This window comes from Chrysemys picta, chromosome 13, assembly GCF_011386835.1.
Source record: "Chrysemys picta bellii isolate R12L10 chromosome 13, ASM1138683v2, whole genome shotgun sequence".
In the NCBI taxonomy this organism is placed as follows: domain Eukaryota; kingdom Metazoa; phylum Chordata; order Testudines; family Emydidae; genus Chrysemys; species Chrysemys picta.
This window is the reverse complement of record NC_088803.1, coordinates 11,905,074-11,924,016: the sequence shown is the minus strand read 5'-3', so window position 1 is coordinate 11,924,016 and position 18,943 is coordinate 11,905,074. Positions and strand designations below refer to the sequence as shown.

Here is an 18,943-nt window from a genome sequence, read left to right as displayed (position 1 = left end):
TTTAACCAGTTACCAATCCATAAGAGGACTTTCACTCTTATCCTATGACTGCTTACTTTGCTTAATAGCCTTTGGTGAGGGAACCTTGTCAAAGGTTTTGTGAAAATCTAAATATACTATATCCACTGGATCCCCCATGTCCACATGCTTGTTGATGCCCTCAGAGAATTCTAGTAGATTGGTGATGCATGATTTACATTTACAAAAAACATGTTGACTATTCCCCAACAAAATCTGTTCATCTATGCATCTGACAATTTTGTTCTTAATTTCAGCCATTTTGCCCGGTACTGAAGTCAGGCTTATCGGCCTGTAATTGCCGGGGTCATCTCTGGAGCCCTTTTTAAAAATTGGCATCACATTAGCTATCCTCCAGTCATTTAGTACAGAAGCTGATTTAAATGATAGGTTACAGATGACAGTTAGTAGTCCTGCAATTTCACATTTGAGTTCCTTCAGAACTCTAGATGAATAACGTCTGGTCCTGGTGACTTATTACTGTTTAATTTACCATTTTTTACCAAAACCTCCTCTAATGACACCTCAATCTGGGACAGTTCCTCAGATTTGTCACCTAAAAAGAATGGCTCAGGTTTGGGAATTTCCCTCACATCCTCAACCATGAAGACCAATGCAAAGAATTCATTGCATTTGTCCTCAATGGCCTTATTATCCTTGAGGGCTCCTTTAGCATTTTGATCGTCCAGTGGCCCCACTGGTTGTTTAGCAGGCTTCCTGTTTCTGATTTACTTAAAAAAAAGTTGCTATTACTTTTTGAGTCTTTGGCTAGCTCTTCCTCAAATTCTTTTTTGGCCTTCCTAAATATATTTTTACACTTCATTTACCAGAGTTTATGTCCTTTCTATTTTCCTCACTAGGATTTAACTTCCACTTTTTAAAGGATGCCTCTCACTGCTTCTTTTACTTTGTTGTTTAGATGCGGTGACTCTTTTTTGGTTTTCTTACTATGTTTTTTAATTTGGGGTATACATTTAAGTTGAGCCTCTATTATGGTGTCTTTAAAAAGTTTCCATGTATTTTTCAAGGATTTTACTTTTGGTGCTGTACCTTTTAATTTCTGTTTAATTAACCTCCTCATTTTTGTGTAGTTCCCCTTTCTGAAATTAAATGCTACAGTGTTGTGCTGCTGTGGTGTTTTCTCCGCCACAGGAATGTTAAATTTCATTATATTATAGTCACTATTACCAAGCGGTCCAGCTATATTCACCTCTTGGACCTGATCCTTTGCTCCACTTAGGACTAAATCAAGAATTGCCTCTCCTATTGTGAGTTCCAGGACTAGCTGCTCCAAGAAGCAGTCATTTAAGGTGTCAAGAAACTTTATCTCTGCATCCCATCCTGAGGTGACATGTACCCAGTCAACATGGGGAAAGTTGAAATCCCCCATTATTATTGAGTTTTTTATTTTAATAGCCTCTCTAATCTCCCTGAGCATTTCACAGTCACTATCACCATCCTGGTCACATGGCCGGCAATATATCCCTACCGCTATATTCTTATTATTCAAGCATGGAATTGCTATTCATAGAGATTCTATGGTACAGTTTGATTCATTTAAGATTTTTACTTCATTTGATTCTACGCTTTCTTTCACATATAATGCCACTCCCCCACCAGCACGATCTGTTCTGTCCTTCCAATATGGCCGCTGTGGTTTCGGGTTAAGGTCCTGGCACACAGATGGGAAACATGTGACACATTGGCAGTGCTCCCTGCCATGTGACCTGCGTGCTGTAGTTAGAAGATCATTGCATGGCCATTGGCACGACTGTGCGTGCACGCAACTTACAGTTTCAATGCCGCAGGTTTTAAAAATGTAGCACATTGCAATCAGCAACTGGCAAGGAAGTAGAAAAAACAACAAGGAGAGTTAAAAAACAGCCAGGTGGCAATTCCAGTGCTAGATGTGGGGGAGAATGTGCTCACTGGACGGAGCAGATATCCCCACTCGGGACTGTGAGGAGAAGGATGAGCCTCTGACCTCAGAGTGGGAGAAGCCACTCTGCTGCTAAATGTCTTGTGCGCAGGGGCAGAAGACAGCCCCTGTGCTCCTGGCTGGTGAGTGAGCAAGTGGGCCCAGTGACAATAGGTCTGCAGGGGGCTCCCTGTACAGATGAGGGGCCTTGGATACTCGATCACTCTGGGTACTAGGTGCGGGGGATACTGCACTGTCTCATTACTATCAATTGATATATTCCCCATCAATTTCTGTGTGGCAGGTAAAAATGATTAATGACATAAATGGAACCCTTCCAAGCCTGTGTATTTGCAGAATTTGATATGTAAATTTCATAGTTTTGACAGATAACATTATTGTTCACTTTAAAGCTTTTTTGTTTTTCAATTTTTATCCATTTAAATTTTCACATTTGTGCAAAATGTGGGGTTCAGGTGAAGATCTCATGTCAAAATATACAAAGTAAATATCCTTGAATCGATATTCAATAAGTTCTCAAGCATCATTATTCTATCTGTACATTTCTATTATTATCAATGTGAAAATGTGTGTATGGTGAAATTTATGTTTACTGACATTTACTGATAAAATCTAATCCTTCCAAATCTTTGTATATGCACTGGTGAGACAGCTGCTTGAATACTATGTCAACTTCTGATGTCCACATTTTAAAAAGATTTTGAAAAATTGGAGAGGGTGCAGAAAAGAGCACAAAAATTACCAAAGAGCTGGAAAAAATGCCTTATAGTGAGGGGTGGAAGAAGCTTGAGTTTTCTGTCTTATCAAAAAGAAGATTGAAATGTGACTTCATTAGTGTACAAGTACCTTCCTAAGGAGAAAATATCAGGTACTAAAAGGTTCTTTAATCTCATGGAGAACAGAGAACTAAACCCAATGGTTGGAAGATAAATCCAAACAAACTCCAATTAGAAATAATGCACAATTTTTTAACAGTGAGAGTTATTAACCACCGGAACAAACTCCCTAGGGAAGCAATGGCTTCTCCATCTTTTTATGTCTTCAAATCCAGACTGGATGCCTTTCTGGAAGATCCTTTAGTCAAACACAAGCTATTAGGCTCAGGAGATGAGTAATTTGGTGGAATTCCATGGCCTGCATTCTACAGGAGGTCAAAATAGATGCTCTAATTGTCCTTTCTAGCCTTAAACTCTATGAATCTGTGAAAAACAAAACCACCTAATAGTTTGTTAGTATTATAGTGGCACCGATAGGTCTGTTGTAATAATTGGTATGACAACATTTACCCTAATTCTAAACTCAACTGTAAAAAGTAGAAGAACTGGAGCGGCTTAAGAGGGGAGGGACTTCTCCAGGTAAAGGAGGAGTGATTACATGACCCTTGGGGTAAGTTTGTTGTCTGGTGTGTGTGTGTGTGTGTGTGTGTGTGTGTGTGTGTGTGTGTGTGTGTGTGTGTGTGTGTGTGTGTGTGTTATTGTGGTGTGCTTGCTGCTGGACTGAAATATACCATGTGGTCTGTTTGTTTTGGGGAATGTGTGCTGACCGTGTGGGTGCTGAGCCTAGCGGCCTGCTAGGTAAGGCTGAGAGCTTCTTAACGAGGCTTTGATCCCTAAGCTCTTTAGACCCATCAACCCTTAACCGGGGTGGGGCTACTCAGGAAGACCAGGGCTTTAAAAAGCCCACTCCTAAGCGACCAGAGGAGCTAGTGAACAGGAGCAGCTAACGGGAGTTTTGCGAGGGAGTTTACTGAAGGGGAGTGGGAGAGTTCTTCAAACTTAAGCCAAAAACCACCCCCTGATAAAAACAAAACCTCAACAAAGGAACTAACTTCATGAGTAAAAAAACAATGTAGGCAGAAGTCCAGCAACAGACTGGGGGCTATCCAGTGTAGTGCACCCAATGCAGCATGTATGATTACCTGCCCTATGGTGCAAGAAGCACGTGCAAGGAGTTTCTGGCCCTCAGAGACCGTGTACGGGCTTTGGAGACCAGGGTGGCTGAGCTGGAGGAGCTAAGGGAGACAAAGAGGAACATAGATGAGACTTACCGGGACAGTAGAATGGTCCCATCCCCAGTCTGACAGCCTCTATGCTACTGAGGAGGAGGAAAGTCTCAGGGAAGGAGAACATCCAAGTGGAGCAGAAGGAAATGATCCCATAGTTTGGATTCTCCTTCCAGATGATGTTGTGGTATCCTCTCACACTGAGGATACCTTTCTGGGGGAGGGAACTCCAGTTATTAGGAAGAGACAGGTATTAGTAATGGGTGACTCGATCATTAGAAACATAAATAGCTGGGTTTGTGATGACTGGGAGAACTGCATGGTGACTTGCCTGCATGGTGCAAAGGTTGTGGATCTCTCGAGACATCTGGATAGACTTATGTGTAGTGCTGGGGAGGAGCCGGTGGTTGTGGTTCATGTAAGTACCAATGACATAGGGAGGGATAGGAGAGAGGTCCTGGAGGCTAAATTTAGGCTGCTAGGTAAGAGATTGAAGTCCAGGACCTCCATGGTAGCATTCTCTGAAATGCTTCCAGTTCCACGCGCAGGGCCAGTTAGACAGGCAGAACTGCAGGGTCTCAATGCATGGATGAGACAATGGTATAGGGAGGAGGGGTTTAGATTTACTAGGAACTGGGGAAACTTTTTGGAAACGGGGGGCCTATATAGGAAGGATGAGCTCCACCTAAACTAAACTGGAACCAGAAAGCTGGCACTTAAAATTAAAAAGGTTGTAGAGCAGTTTTTAAATGAAGGGCTGGGGGAAAGCTGACAGGTGCAGAGGAGCACGTGGCTCAGACAGAGACATTCCTATGGGGAGGATCTGCTAATGGAGATCGTCTATGTCCTAGTAAGGAGGAGAGGATGGAAGATGATAAAATACAAGTAAGATCTAATGAGAAACAGTCAAAGAAAAAAAGTCTCATTCAATTACATCATGTAATGGGAGACAGCTAAAAAGTGGCAAGTTTTTAAAATGCTTATATACCAATGCTAGAAATCTAAGTAATAAGATGAGTGAACTAGAGTGCCTCATATTAAATGAAGATATTGATATAATAGGCATCACAGAAACTTGGTGGAATGAGGATAATCAGTGGGACACAGTAATACCAGGGTACAAAATATATTGGAAGGACAGAACAGATCGTGCTGGTGGGGGAGTGGCATTATATGTGAAAGAAAGCGTAGAATTAAATGAAGTAAAAATCTTAAATTAATCAAATTGTACCATAGAATCTCTATGGATAGCAATTCCATGCTTGAATAATACGAATATAGTGGTAGGGAAAGCAGCATTTTTCTTCTGCATAGTAAAGTTTCCAAGCCATATTAAGTCAATGTTCAGTCATAAACTTTTGAAAGAACAACCTCCATTCCCGAGGTGTTCATAACTCTGAGATTCTACTGTAAATGAAAATTGTTCATTTCCTATTGATTTCTTTTTTCAAAAAAAGAAGAACAGGAGTACTTGTGGCACCTTAGAGACTAACAAATTTATTAGAGCATAAGCTTTCGTGGACTGCAACCCACTTCTTCGGATGCATCCTGTCTTTTTTCAAAAACACTACAAAATATGAACCAACTCTAAACAGGGACATTGGCACATTGCAAGGGAAGCAGTGAGATTGGAATACACTGCCAAAAGATAGTTTCAGAGTAGCAGCCATGCTAGTCTGTATCCGCAAAAAGAAGAACAGGAGTACTTGTGGCACTTTAGAGACTAACAAATTTATTAGAGCATAAGCTTTCATGGACTACAGCCCACTTCTTCGGATGCATATAGAATGGAACATATATTGAGGAGATATATATACACACATACAGAGAGCATAAACAGGTGGGAGTTGTCTTACCAACTCTGAGAGGCCAATTAATTAAGAGAAAAAAAACTTTTGAAGTGATAATCAAGATAGCCCAGTACAGACAGTTTGATAAGAAGTGTGAGCATACTTACAAGGGGAGATAGAATCAATGTTTGTAATGGCTCAGCCATTCCCAGTCCTTATTCAAACCGGAGTTGATTGTGTCTAGTTTGCATATCAATTCTAGCTCAGCAGTCTCTCGTTGGAGTCTGTTTTTGAAGTTTTTCTGTTATAATATAGCCACCCGCAGGTCTGTCAAAAGATGTTGCACAATTGACTCTGATACAGACACTGAAATTCAGATTGGGCCAATATTTCAGATGCATTATTGCTGAGCTCTTTCTGAGAGTGCATAAGAACCCTAACTTCCTATTAAGGTCACAGGAAGACCTTAGATCCTCACAGACTCTGGCAATGATACAGAAGGTAATTATTAATAATAATAATAATTAATATGTAATATTGTTTGTTATTATTAAACCTTCTGTATCATTGCCAGAGTCTGTGAGGATCTAAGGTCTTCCTGTGACCTTAATAGGAAGTTAGGTTCTTATGCGCTATCTATATATATCTATATCTATAAACACTTTGGATGTGTAGGGTGAGATTTTCAAAGCTGCCCAAGCAATTTGGCCATGCGTTTCCTATGAAATCCAGGAGATTTTGCCATATCTATTATGAAGACGCATAGTCCAGTGGTTAGAACATTAGCTTAGGTCATGGGAACCCACGTTCAATTGCTGCTTTCCCACATATTTTATGCCTCAAGCAAGTCTCTTGGGGCCATATTTACCAAGATATTTAGGCACCTAAAGATACAGAGAGGGGCCTATCTTCAAAGGCACCGATGCAGTTTGGTGCTTAACTCCCAACGGTTTCAATGAGAGTTAAGTACCTAACTCACCTAAGCATTTTTGCAAATTCCACTAGATACCTATTTTAAGGTACATAAACACCTTTATAAACCTTTAGTCTCGCTGGGCCCCAGTTTCTCTTTGTGAAAGGGGGATAAGAGCACTTCCCCACCTCAGACACATGTTGTGAGGATAAATGCCTTCAAGACTGAGTTGCTCAGATGATGGGGGCCATATCTGTACCTAAGATAGTTAACCAAGCTAGAAATCACCTCAAGAAGCTTTGAACCCCTCAGCTGCATTGTCTGCGGCGACTTCCTGTTGAAGAGCTGAACGAGCTTATGACACGTCAACAAAGTAAGTGTCATCACACCTCTCAACATTGGTAAGAATAATTATGTCTGTTTTACTGGTAAGTAGCCAGAAAGAGGTTAATTTAGCCAAGATTTCCAGAACTGGTTTCTCATATTGTCATTTTCAGCAGAGTTGAGTGCCCGCAACTATGAAGTCAATGGTTCAGTACCTCTGGAAGCCAGGCCCCTAAAGAACCTCAAGCTAGGCACCCAGTTTCTGAGGCACTAAAAGACAGGCACTATTTTTTTTACATCTACAGATATGTAAAAGGTCAAGCTATATGTGCACCAGGGTCCCTTTTAGCCTTAAATCTAAGGGTCACATATTCAGCTGGTGTAAACTGGTAGAGCTCTCTAGCCTTCCCCCATTTGCAACTGCTGGCCCCATTAATCTGTGAAGCATAAGGGGAGCAGAACCTAGGGTTCCTGACTGGGACTCCTAGCTCCAGCAATACTAGATTGAACTCCCTTCTTTAGACCTGCTCTGCTCCAGCAAATGGTGGTGAGAACTCTCTTTGTGAGCTCACTGTACCTGGGACTCTATTTAGTTCATTGGAAAAAGCCTCTTCCCCATCATCCTCCCCAGACCCTCTTTCACGTCCTTGTTCCTCAGGCTGTAGATGAGGGGATTTAGCATGGGGATCACCAGGGTGTAGAACACGGACACCATTTTGCTCTGGTTTGGAGTGGATATAGCAGCTGGCTGGGCATAGATGAAGAAGACCGTCCCATAGAAGAGACTCACAGCCATCATATGGGAGGCGCAGGTGGAGAAGGCTTTATACCTACCCTCCGCAGAGCGGGTCTTGAGGATGGTGGAAAGGATGTAGGCATAGGAAGTAAATATTGCCACCGTGGTGATGACTATGATGACATTGCAGAGTGCAAACATCACAACCTCATTTACGTATGTGTCAGTGACCGAGGCCTTCATGACGGCGGGGACGTCACAGAAGAAGTGGTTGATTTGGCTGCTCCCACAGAACCGCAACCGGAAGGAGAAGCTGGTCTGTATCACTCCATTGGCACAGCCGCAGGCGTAGGATGCAGCCACCAGTTGCTGGCAAGACTTCCTGGACATCATAATGGGGTAGAGGAGTGGGTAGCAGATGGCAATGAAGCGGTCATAGGCCATGACAGCCAAGAGGAACCCTTCAGTAGTGATGAAGAGGGAAAACAACAGCAACTGGGCCACGCATCCTGTGTAAGAAATAGTCTGGTTGTGGGTGAAGAAGCTGGCCAGGGCTTTGGGGGCAATTACAGAGGAGTAGCACAGGTCCAAGAAGGACAAGTTCCTGAGGAAAAAGTACATGGGAGTGTGGAGATGGGTGTCGGCACTAATGATGGCGATCATACCACTGTTGCCCACCAGGGTGGTGACATACAGTACTAAGAAGACCACAAAGAGGATGATTTGAAGCTCTGGATGGTCTCTGAATCCTTCCAGGATGAACTCAGACACCGCAGTGCAGTTTTCCATAGCAGTTGCTTGCTTTGGTTAAAGGGAACAAACACAATTAAAAGGGATCGATAATGGCTATTGAGGTAACACATTAACCCCTTAGTGATCTCTGATTTCCATCCTCAACTAGTGGGCAGAAGAGCTGACCGAAGTTTTTCATTTGCTTCTTCTTTTGGAAATCTGGCCCTATAAACTCCCAACACCCCTGTGAGATAGGAAAGTATTATCCCCATTTTACAGATGGAAAACTGAGGTGCAGGTAAATTGAGTGATTTGCCCAGCAGGATCTCTGGTGGACCGAGGATCTGAACCAATTCTAAGTCTCAGTCTTCTGTTCTCTGGAAAACCCTTTTGTTCAGCTTTGCAAACACAATGGGACCTTCAGGACTGTCCTCCTGGTTGGAGGGGCAGGTGGTCAGACTCATGATTGTAATACACTGGTATCGTAGTGCTTTGTCATGTGCGAGGGACCAAGGAAGCTACTCAACCATGCACATGATAGTAGTAGTACTAGTATCATGTATCTTCTTCTCAGATACTAAGGTCCAAACCCTTTACTCTTCCCTGTGACTGTCCCAGAGGAACCAGTGTCTCTCCAATGCCATTAGCATTTGGTGCTGCAACTCATGAGATTTGCAGTCCTGAAGCTGAAGTAACGGTTGTGGAATGGATTCTCAGCTATCAGGTGGTCTTCTGCTGCCCTATTGGCTAGTGAAGAAGATTTTTTGCACTATGCAGAGATGTCCAGCAGGCAGTTTCCAGAATCTGGGATCATATCAGCAGTACTGGTCCCTGGCATTGTGATAGCTAATGCTGCAAATCCATGTTCTGTCAATACTTTAACCAAGTGTACCATCACAATAATTCCCTCCCTCAACCTTAACATTTGTTCCGAGGGCAGGCGGAAAGTTAATATCCACTGAATAACATGGCATTGGCAAATTCCATTCCTGAAGGATTAGTTGGATACAAAATCTCTGGTTCTGTACAAGAAGGAGACCAAAGAAAGGGTAGGCCCACCAGTCAACGAGGAGGGAAAGACAATAACTGAAAATACAGCACTGACCAAAGTCAGATAAATGTTTTTTTTCTTTCAGTTTTTGCCAGAAAGGTTAGTAGTGATTGGATGACTAACATAGTGAACATCAGTATAAATGGAGTAGGATCTGAGGCTAAAATAGGGAAAGAACAAGTTGAAAATTACTTAGAAATCATCAAGTCGGCAGAACTTGATGAAATACATCCTAGAACACTTAAGGAACTGGCTGAAGAGATCTCTGAGCTGTTCGTGATTGCCTTTGAAAACTAGTGGAGGATGGGAGAGATCCCAGAGGACTGGAAAAGAGCAAAGATAGTACCTATCTATAAAAAGGGGAATAAGGACAACCCAGGGAATTATAACTTAACTTTAGTATCCAAAAAGCAAACAATCAAGCAATCACACTGTAAGCATCTAGACTGTAATAAGGTGATAAGTAACTGTCAACAGTCAAGAACAAATCATTTCAAATCAACCTAATATCCTTCCTTGACAGAGTAACAAGCCTTGCAGATAGCAGGGAAGCAGTAGATATATAGATTTCAACTTTAGAAAGGCTTTTGATACTGTCTGACATGATCTTCTCATAAACAAACTAGGGAAACATAGCTTTTACAAACCTACTATAAGGTGAGTGCACAACTGCTTGTAAATCCATACTCAGAGAGCAGTTATCAAGTGTTCACCATGAAGCTGGAAGGGCATATCGAGTGGGGTCCTTCAGAGACTTGTCCTGGGTCCAATTCTATTCAATATCCTCATAAATTATTTGGATAATAGCATAGACCGTACACAGAGGTTGTGCATGATACCAAGCTGGGAGGGGTTGCAAGCACTTCGGAGGACAGGACTGGAATTCAAAATGAGCTTGATAAACTGGAGAAATGATCTGAAATAAATAGGATGAAATTCAGTAAGAACAGACACAAAGTACTACACTTATGAAAGAACAATCAATTGCACGAATACAAAATGGGAAATGACTGCCTAGGAAGGAGTACTGCAGAAAAGGATCTGGGGGTTATAGTGGATCACAAACTAAATATGAGTCCACAATGTAATACAGTTGCGAAAAATAAAGTGAACATCATTCTGGGATGTATTAGCAGGAGTGTGGCAAGCAAGACACAAGAAGTAATTCTTCTATTCTATTCCATGCTGACAAAGTCTCAACTGGAGTATTGTGTCCAGTTCTGGGCACCACACTTTGGGAAAGATGTGGACAAATTGGAGAAGGTCCAGAGGAGAGAAAAAATGATAAAAGGTTTAGAAAACATGACCTATGAGGAAATATGGAAAAAAATGGGTTTGTTTAGTCTGGAGAAGACTGAGGAGGGACATAAATCTTCAAGTATGTAAAAGGTTATTATGAAGAGGAGGGTGATAAATTGTACCCCTTAACCACTGAGGACAAGACAAGAAGTAATGGTCTTAAATTACAGCATGGGTAATTTAGGTTAGATATTAGGAAAAGCTTCCTGTTAGGGTAGTTAATCATTAGAACAAATTACTTAGGGAGGATGGGGAATCTCCATCATTGGAATTTTTTTAAAAAACAGATTAGACAAACACCTCTATGGTATGGTCTAGATAATACTTAGTCCTGCCACAGTGCAGTGGACTGGACTAAGTGACCTATCGAGATCCTTTCCAGTCCAACATTTCTGTGATTCTATAATTCTGGATGGGATTTTCAAAAGAGCCTAAGGGAGTTAGGCACCCAATTCCTATTAGATTCTATGAGAGTTTGGCATATAATTCCTTTAGGATCCATTGAAAATCTCAATTGTTTCAGGCTACAATCATGACAAATATATGGAGCATATTGATGACATACCTGTGTCAAACCTGAATGATTTGGTATGGGAAGAACTTGTAGAATACTTTTCTATGAAAACATTTTTTTGAAAAAGAAACGAAAACAAAAACATGAGTGGTATTGCAAACCCAAAGGCAAAGGTTGGGCTAGTGCTGGTCAAAAATTTGAGCATGGAACATTTTATTTTATTCTATATTATATTTTGAGTTATAATATAAAATAAATGAGTTGAAACTAGAACACAATTTTTCCATTGTATTGAAACAGAACATTTTGATTGGCCAGATTTCTTTTTTCAATTTCATTTTGTGGGAAATTTCATTTTTTTTTTCTTTTTGTTCCAATTTGGAAGGAAAATAAATTTTGAAATGTCGGCATTTCTCATAGAAGGGAGTTTCTGAGTTTCAAACTGCTCTAGGCTGGGTTTTTCAAAGAGATTGAGGGAATTACAAGCCCAAATCATACTGAAATTCTGTGATGGATGGGTAAATAACGGTATTAGGTTCTCTTGCACCAAAGCCAAAATGTTTGCTGATCAGAATTTATTTTCATAACACTAGGGATATATCCAGAAAGATCCAGCACCCTGAATTGGGTGTATCTACCTCCAAAAGTAAAGAAATCCCTTCAACCTGAAGGCAAAATTGTAGGGCTACATGTAGTATAGTACTGCCAATGTCATCTCCTAACATTAAACAGAAGAGAATATTTTATAGGAAAGTAAAAAGTGCAGTGATACAATATGAGCACAAGAGGAGTTCACACAGGGATGCTGTAAAGTCAGCAGAGTGGATTAAATGCTGGCATATAGATAGATAGATATGGCAGAAAAAGATCATTGCAGTGGTTCTGTACCTGTCAATACCCAGAGTAGCTGAACTTACCTGGAGAAGAAGAAGAAAATGTCCCTGCTAAGTCTGGTGGTGGTTGTGGGGTTGCTACTGTTGATGATAAAATAAAATACATCTGCAAACTGCTGAAGGATTCATGCTGGTATCAGAGACTCATTTTTATATGTGGTTTTGTGAACCTCTGGGGTAGGATATTCCCAGAAGCATTGCATGCCTGTAGGCAATGTCTGGCACCAAAAGATAGGATGCATTTTATTAAGTGGAAGTTTTCCTAGGAGTATATTACACATATCCCAGTGCTGGACTCAGACTTTTCACAAAGTTTGCTTCTTTATCATGCTCCTCAAATTTAGGAAGCAAATTGGGGGCTGATTTGGGATATAGTGTACCAAAAGTAACTGTCTATTCTGTTGAAAGTTCTTTTTCTTCAGGGACATACATATTTTTCCTCCAATCACATCTACCTATCTATCTATCTGAGCAGGTCAACATTTTCTGTATGGAAATGTTTCCCTGATGCAAAATCTGTTTTTATAATAACTGGCATTCCCATGAAAAAATTCCAGCATTTGAGAGAGTGGAGAAAACCTACTTTCTCATATTTTATGTTGCCTCCTATTTTTTTTCCAGTGGGAAAATAGGAAGAAAGTGTCAGAAAGTAGCTTTTTCCAAACATTTTTCTTTAAAAAAAAATATTCCCATGGGAATACCAGAATTTTTTGACAGGAAAATTTCAAAAGGGAATTTTCTTAGGAAACATTCCCCATATTCTGCTTTGATCTATCTATCTGCACAACTAGCTCAGAGCATTAATATATTCGTTATCCCTACTCCAGGATCTCAGAAGGAATGAAGAGTAGACACCAGCCAGAATTCATTCTCCTGAATTCTTCCATCTGTCTGGTGGCCTCTGCTCTATTTCCTCACCTTCCTGCTCCTCTGCCTCATCGCCATGTTGGGAAATCTCCTTTTCCTCACCATCTCTGCCTCCCCATGAATCTGCACCCCTGTGCTCCCTCCACATTTTGGGTTGGTGTCAGGCTCCCTGATGCAAAGCTTCAGGCCTGACCAATCTCCCAATTCATAGATTCTAAGACCAGAAGGCATCATCTTGACCATCTACTCTGACATTCTGCATAACACAGGCCATAGGGCAAACTATAATGTTTTGACTGGCGTTTTCAAGTGGATCTATGGGAGATTGTGCCCAGATCCCATTGACTTTCAGAAGGAAATGGACATTTTGTCCCATAGTCTTCTTAAGAATCCTACCCTTAATGACCAGATTTTATGCACTCCTTGCCTACGTGTGTTATGATGCTTACGATTGGGCTGTGAGAAGATTGAACCTGGCACCTATGGCCCTAAAAGTATGAGACTCTATTGTGTGAGCTAAAGGTTTTATAACTGAAGTAGCAGACTCATAAACCCCTACCCATGAGCTAATCACTAGCATGGGACAGTGAGGCACTCTGGTTTATTTGGGTTACATGCTACCATTGGCTGAGGGAGCTCAGTCTACATCTCAGAAATGAACAAGCAATTTAAATTTCCTCTCCAGGACACGAACAAAACCACCACCCCAAGGCAAATTATGTGCATTGATTGACCACTGAATCTATAAACATGAGTCCCTACTGTTGTACCTAGAGAAAGGTGACAAAGGTGTAGCGGACATACATTTATTGGAATGTATCTGTCACTAGATGGTGACAAAGTACCACATTATGGTAGCATGAGTTACAGGTAGAACTGGCTGGGAAATGATGGCTTTCTCATGGAAAATTTTCAACTTTGAAAAACCTAATCCCTAAAAATTTGGCCAAAATTCCATTTTTTTTGGCTGAAAAGTTTTCTGCCAAAAGTGTTTTGGTTTTGGACCTCCTCCATAATGCAGGCCATAGGATAAACCATAATATTTGTGACTGGCTTTTTCAAAAGGGTCTAAGTGAGATCGGTGCTCAACGCTCATTGACTTTTAGAGGGGAAATGGATATCTCACCCTCTTTGAAAATCCCAGCCTTAATAACAAATTTTTCCCACTCCCTGCATGCTTAATACCCATGGCTGGGCCATTTAAGCATGCCATTCGCAGCAAGGGTTACAGGTGGAACACATAGGAAAATGGTGGTTTTTCCATGGAAATTTTTGACTTTTCTTTGAAAAACTAAAACTAAAACTTTGGCCATAAATTCATTTTTGATTAAAAGGTTTTCAGACAAAAGTTTTTTTTTTATTATTATTATTTTCTATTATTAAAACAAATATTAAAAACTTTATCTTTCTTAACAAAAACCTGATTTCCCCAAACCTCAATTGTCCACCAAACACAATTCCCATGGAAAATTCCAATCATCCTTAGAGCCTCCATAGCCCATTACACTTACATGAAAAGCTGGGTGCAACTCCACTCAGAGGTGCTGCCCCCCTGTGGTTGGAGGGAAGTGTCTCTCCAATGGGGCAACTCCTTGTGGCTGTGGCTGGGGAATCAGTTTTGGTTCAGTTTGGCACTGCCTTCTATGATTTACTAATCCTGTGGGCTGTAGTCCATGAAAGCTTATCCTCTAATAAATTTGTTAGTCTCTATGGTGCCACAAGTACTCCTGTTCTTCATCCTGCTGCCTCTCTCCATCTCTCTGAATCAGAAAGCTCTCTTTCTTCATTACTCAGCCATCCGACTAGGTCACTATATACCCCCCCACACCTTCCAGGATATCAGAATCCTTCCAGACCAGATGTCTGGTTGGCATCTCCCACAATCCTGTGTCCAGTGGCTGGTAGGAAAACCTGGGCCTGCTCCAGGTTCCAGCCCAGGGACCCTAGAGTCAGCAGCCAAGCTCTGCATGATCTCAAAACTTGCTGCTCTTTCCTTGGGCTGCTTCCTACTGTGCCTCCCGCAGGCTTTCTTCTCCACCTTTCTGGGTAAACCCTTCCATCAGGGCCAGGATCCCAGGGGTTCTCTCTCCACTTGCGTTTCCTCCTTTTCCCTTTCCAAGCCCAGAGAGTGACTTCCGGCTTCCACATTGCAGCCCCTTTCTGCTGTACACTTCCTGGTTTTAGTCCTTAGCCAGCTTCTCATCCCGCTGGGCTTTATCGGCCATTGGTCCTTTTCAGTCAAGCTAGACTCTCTACCAGATGCAGCCTATAATGTTAATTGGCCCTATCTGTGTCACCTTAACCCCTTCCAGGCTGGTGTGGAGTAAACAACCCATCACAGGCTGAACCAAAAATTAGAAAAACATATGGGATGGGGGAGGGTGTGTGTGATGAGGTGTGATTCACCACTGTGGCACCTCCTACTGGCTGTCTAGAGAATTAGCTTTGTGACCTCTTCTAGTGGTAACTCACCCACTGTCACCTCTGCTCCTGGACCCATGTCACTTCAAGGACTGCAGCATCCTTTTCAGAACACAGCCTCCAGCTGTGTCACAGTCTGTTCTCCCCCATTCCAGGGGACAGTATTGCAGTCCCTCAGTCCAGCCACTTCCTCAGTGGCAAGTGGGGGTGGACAGGACCCAGGCCCACCCACTAGTCTGGGTTCCAGCCCAGAGACCTTGTAGATGACCACCACTTGCTGCGTTCTCTCCAACTCCTCAGTTCATTTCCCTAGACCACTTCCCCACAGCCTCCAGCACCTTCTTCACCATTAAGCCTGCCAGTCTTAGCAGCTATCCAGGAGCCCTCTCTAGCTTCCCCAGTCCCTGCTGGCAGCACTGCTCTGTCCCGGGTGCTGGCACTCCTTCCTCCTACTAGGAGCCTGATCTTCCCTCCTCAAGCTCCAGGCAGCTACTGAAACTGCTCTGACCTGCAGATTTTCTTATATGGGCCAGCCCTGCCCTGATTAGCTGCTCCTCACAGCCGCTCTCTAATTGGCTACCTCCTGCACAGCCTCCCTAGGGCTCTATTACCCTTTATAGGCCAATGTAGGGCAGATACCCCATCACAGGGTGTCTTGATCTGAAACAAACTATTTTTCCAATTTTTCAGTGAAGCAAACAAGTAAAAAAATAATATTGGGGGGGTTGAATAAAACATTTGCTTTGACACAACTTGAAATGTTTCATTCTGGGGGGTTTGTACCTTTTATTTTAAAGTAAAACTACAGCAACATTCTAAACAAAAAGGCACTTTTTAATTGAAATATTGAAACATTTCTCTTAAAATATTGAAACTGTTTCAGGTTTTTTTCTGATTTTATTTTATTTGGACTGTAGCATTTTGGTGAATTTGACCTACATTCATGAAATGTTTTGGTCAAGCAGAATCTACATTTTTGGGCTGAAAACTTTTGACCAGCTGTACCCATGAGCTTGTTCTCTCTGTTATGCTTTTCATTTCCTGCTATACAGAGTTCCTTTCTCCTCTGGACTTCTACACAATTTTTAAGTCAAGATTGGATGTTTTTATTAAAGGTGATCTCTAGGATTTATTGTGGGGAAGTTCTATGGCCTATGTTTTACAGGAGGCCAGACTAGATAATCACAGTTGACCCTTCTAGTCTTGGAATCTACAAATCTATAAACCAGAGATGGGTTTGAACTGAAAATTGTGGACAAAGATTATGAATATCCCCAAAGGTGTTTGGTACCCATCTGCCATTGAGTGACAAAGGGAATTGGGCCCCTGATTTCTTAGGCTACTTTGAAAATCATCATCACAGAGAACAAAGATCTTCAATTTGAACTGAAAACAAGAACATAAGAATGGCCATACTGCGTCAGACCATAGGTCCATTTAGTCCAGTATCCTGTCTTCTGACAGTGGCCAATGCCAGGTGCCTCAGAGGGAATGAACAGAATGGTCAATCATCGTGTGTCCTTCCCTGTCACCCATTCCAAACTTCTGGCAAACAGCATCAGAATGATATTTTCAAAAGTGTTTTCTGTTGGCCTAAATCTGCCCCCATTGAAGTCAAAGGTAAAATATTCATTGACTACAACATTGAGTGTTCCTGAAAATCTTACCTTAACCCCATAGGAAAATAGCATGGTGTTTAGCAACTGGAGCCAGAGAGTAAAGGAGATATGACACTACACACACACTCACACACTAAGCCAGGCAACTAAATTTGGGTTCAGCATTTATCAAGTAGTTGAGCAATTTGAACGCAGATTTCAAACACTTCCTATGGCTCAAGGGTGTTTGGATCCAGTTTTCCAAATCTGTGCATTTCTAAACAAATAGAAATGTGAAAAATAACATAAACACAGAGAGGATTGATTTATTACAGTTTTTAAAAAATCATTCTTCTAGTGTCATAGGACAGTATTGGGCGTGAGATAGATAGATAGATAGATAGATAGATAGATAGATAGATAGATAGATAGATAGATTGGTATATTGGAAGGACTTATTGTTCAACTAATCTATCTAAGGATTATTTAACTCAATATTCATAGAAAAGATTCATTTCAAAAATAATTATGCAGCCTATGGTTCTTCTCAAAGCTTCTTTCACATCCTTGTTCCTTAGGCTGTAGATGAAGGGATTCAACATGGGGATGACCAGGGTATAAAACACAGACACCACTTTACCCTGATCTGGGGAGGATAATGAACTTGGCTGGGCATACATGAAGGAAACAGTCCCGTAAAATAAACTTACAGCTACTATGTGGGAGGTGCAGGTGGAGAAGGTCTTGTGCCTGCCCACGGCACAGCGAGTCTGGAGGACAGCAGAGAAGATATAGGCATAAGAGACAAGAATGATCAGGGCAGTGCTCACTATGATGATGCCCGATAAGGCAAACATCACCATTTGATTGATGTATGTGTCGGTGCATGAGAGGGTTAGCAGGGGTGGAACATCACAGAAGAAGTGATCAATCTCATTAGAGCCACAGAAGTGCAGAGTAAAGGTGAAGCCTGTTTGCACCATGGCGTTCATGCTGCCACAGAGATAGGACCCCACCACCAGTTGAATGCAGACTGGCTTGGACATGGTGGTGGGATACAGGAGTGGGTTGCAGATGGCGGTGTATCGATCGTATGCCATGGCTGTCAGGATGAATGTCTCAGTAGTGACAAAGAGAGCAAAGAAGAAGAATTGGGTGGCACATCCCCTGTAGGAAATGGTTTTGGTGTCTGTTAGGAAGCTTACCATGGCTCTGGGAGCAATGACGGAGGAGTAGCAGAGGTCTAAGAGTGACAGATTCATGAGGAGGAAGTACATGGGGGTGTGAAGGCGAGAGTTGGCTGTAATGATGAGGACCAGGATGGTGTTCCCTAGCACAGTTATTATGTAAATCACCAGGAACATCACAAAAGGGATCACCTGGAGCCCTGGACCTCTTCCAAACCCCAGAAGGATGAATTCCATCTCTGCAGTGTGATTCACATCTCTCCCTGGCTCCGCCGCTGACATTTCCTTTGGAAAAGTGATGAGATAAAGATTAAAGAAGAACCGACGGGTGCTAGATAGATTGCAGCAAGTGACAGGTCCGAGTGGATTGATCCTTATTAAAGTCGAGCACAAGGCTCCTATTGGTTTTGAAAACAGTGGGCAGAACCCTTGGAAAGCTAGTTAAATATATACTGAACCATCCTTGAGAAATTCTGTGTGAATTTTAACCTTTCTGCAGTAAAGCAAAAAATTATTACATTTCCCATATGATAATGATTCATGAAAGTGGACTTTGGGCTTTGCCCATATAGCAAAATTCTGATAATCCCATAACCCATATGGATACCTTCTCCCATTGAAATCCATGTGACTCCCCTGTGAGTGAAGGGGATTTTACC

General features: G+C 41.9%; 2 protein-coding genes across 2 annotated transcripts; both read right to left on the bottom strand.

The window, feature by feature from the left end:
• Positions 1-7,575: 7,575 nt before the first annotated feature.
• On the bottom strand, positions 7,576-8,511 carry LOC103306687 (olfactory receptor 9S13). Its single transcript, XM_008175035.1, has one exon. The coding sequence runs from the start codon at positions 8,509-8,511 to the stop codon at positions 7,576-7,578; it is 936 nt and encodes a 311-aa protein (XP_008173257.1).
• Positions 8,512-17,588: 9,077 nt separating this feature from the next.
• Positions 17,589-18,566, bottom strand: LOC101948542 (olfactory receptor 9S13-like). The gene has a single exon (XM_024111528.2). It carries the CDS (start codon positions 18,564-18,566, stop codon positions 17,589-17,591), a length of 978 nt encoding a protein of 325 aa, XP_023967296.2.
• Between the last annotated feature and the right edge of the window lie 377 nt (positions 18,567-18,943).

Excerpts from the sequence above, each read along its gene's own strand:
- LOC101948542 (XM_024111528.2), bottom strand. The coding sequence starts at position 18,566 with ATGTCAGCGGCGGAGCCAGGGAGAGATGTGAATCACACTGCAGAGATG.
- LOC103306687 (XM_008175035.1), bottom strand. The coding sequence starts at position 8,511 with ATGGAAAACTGCACTGCGGTGTCTGAGTTCATCCTGGAAGGATTCAGA.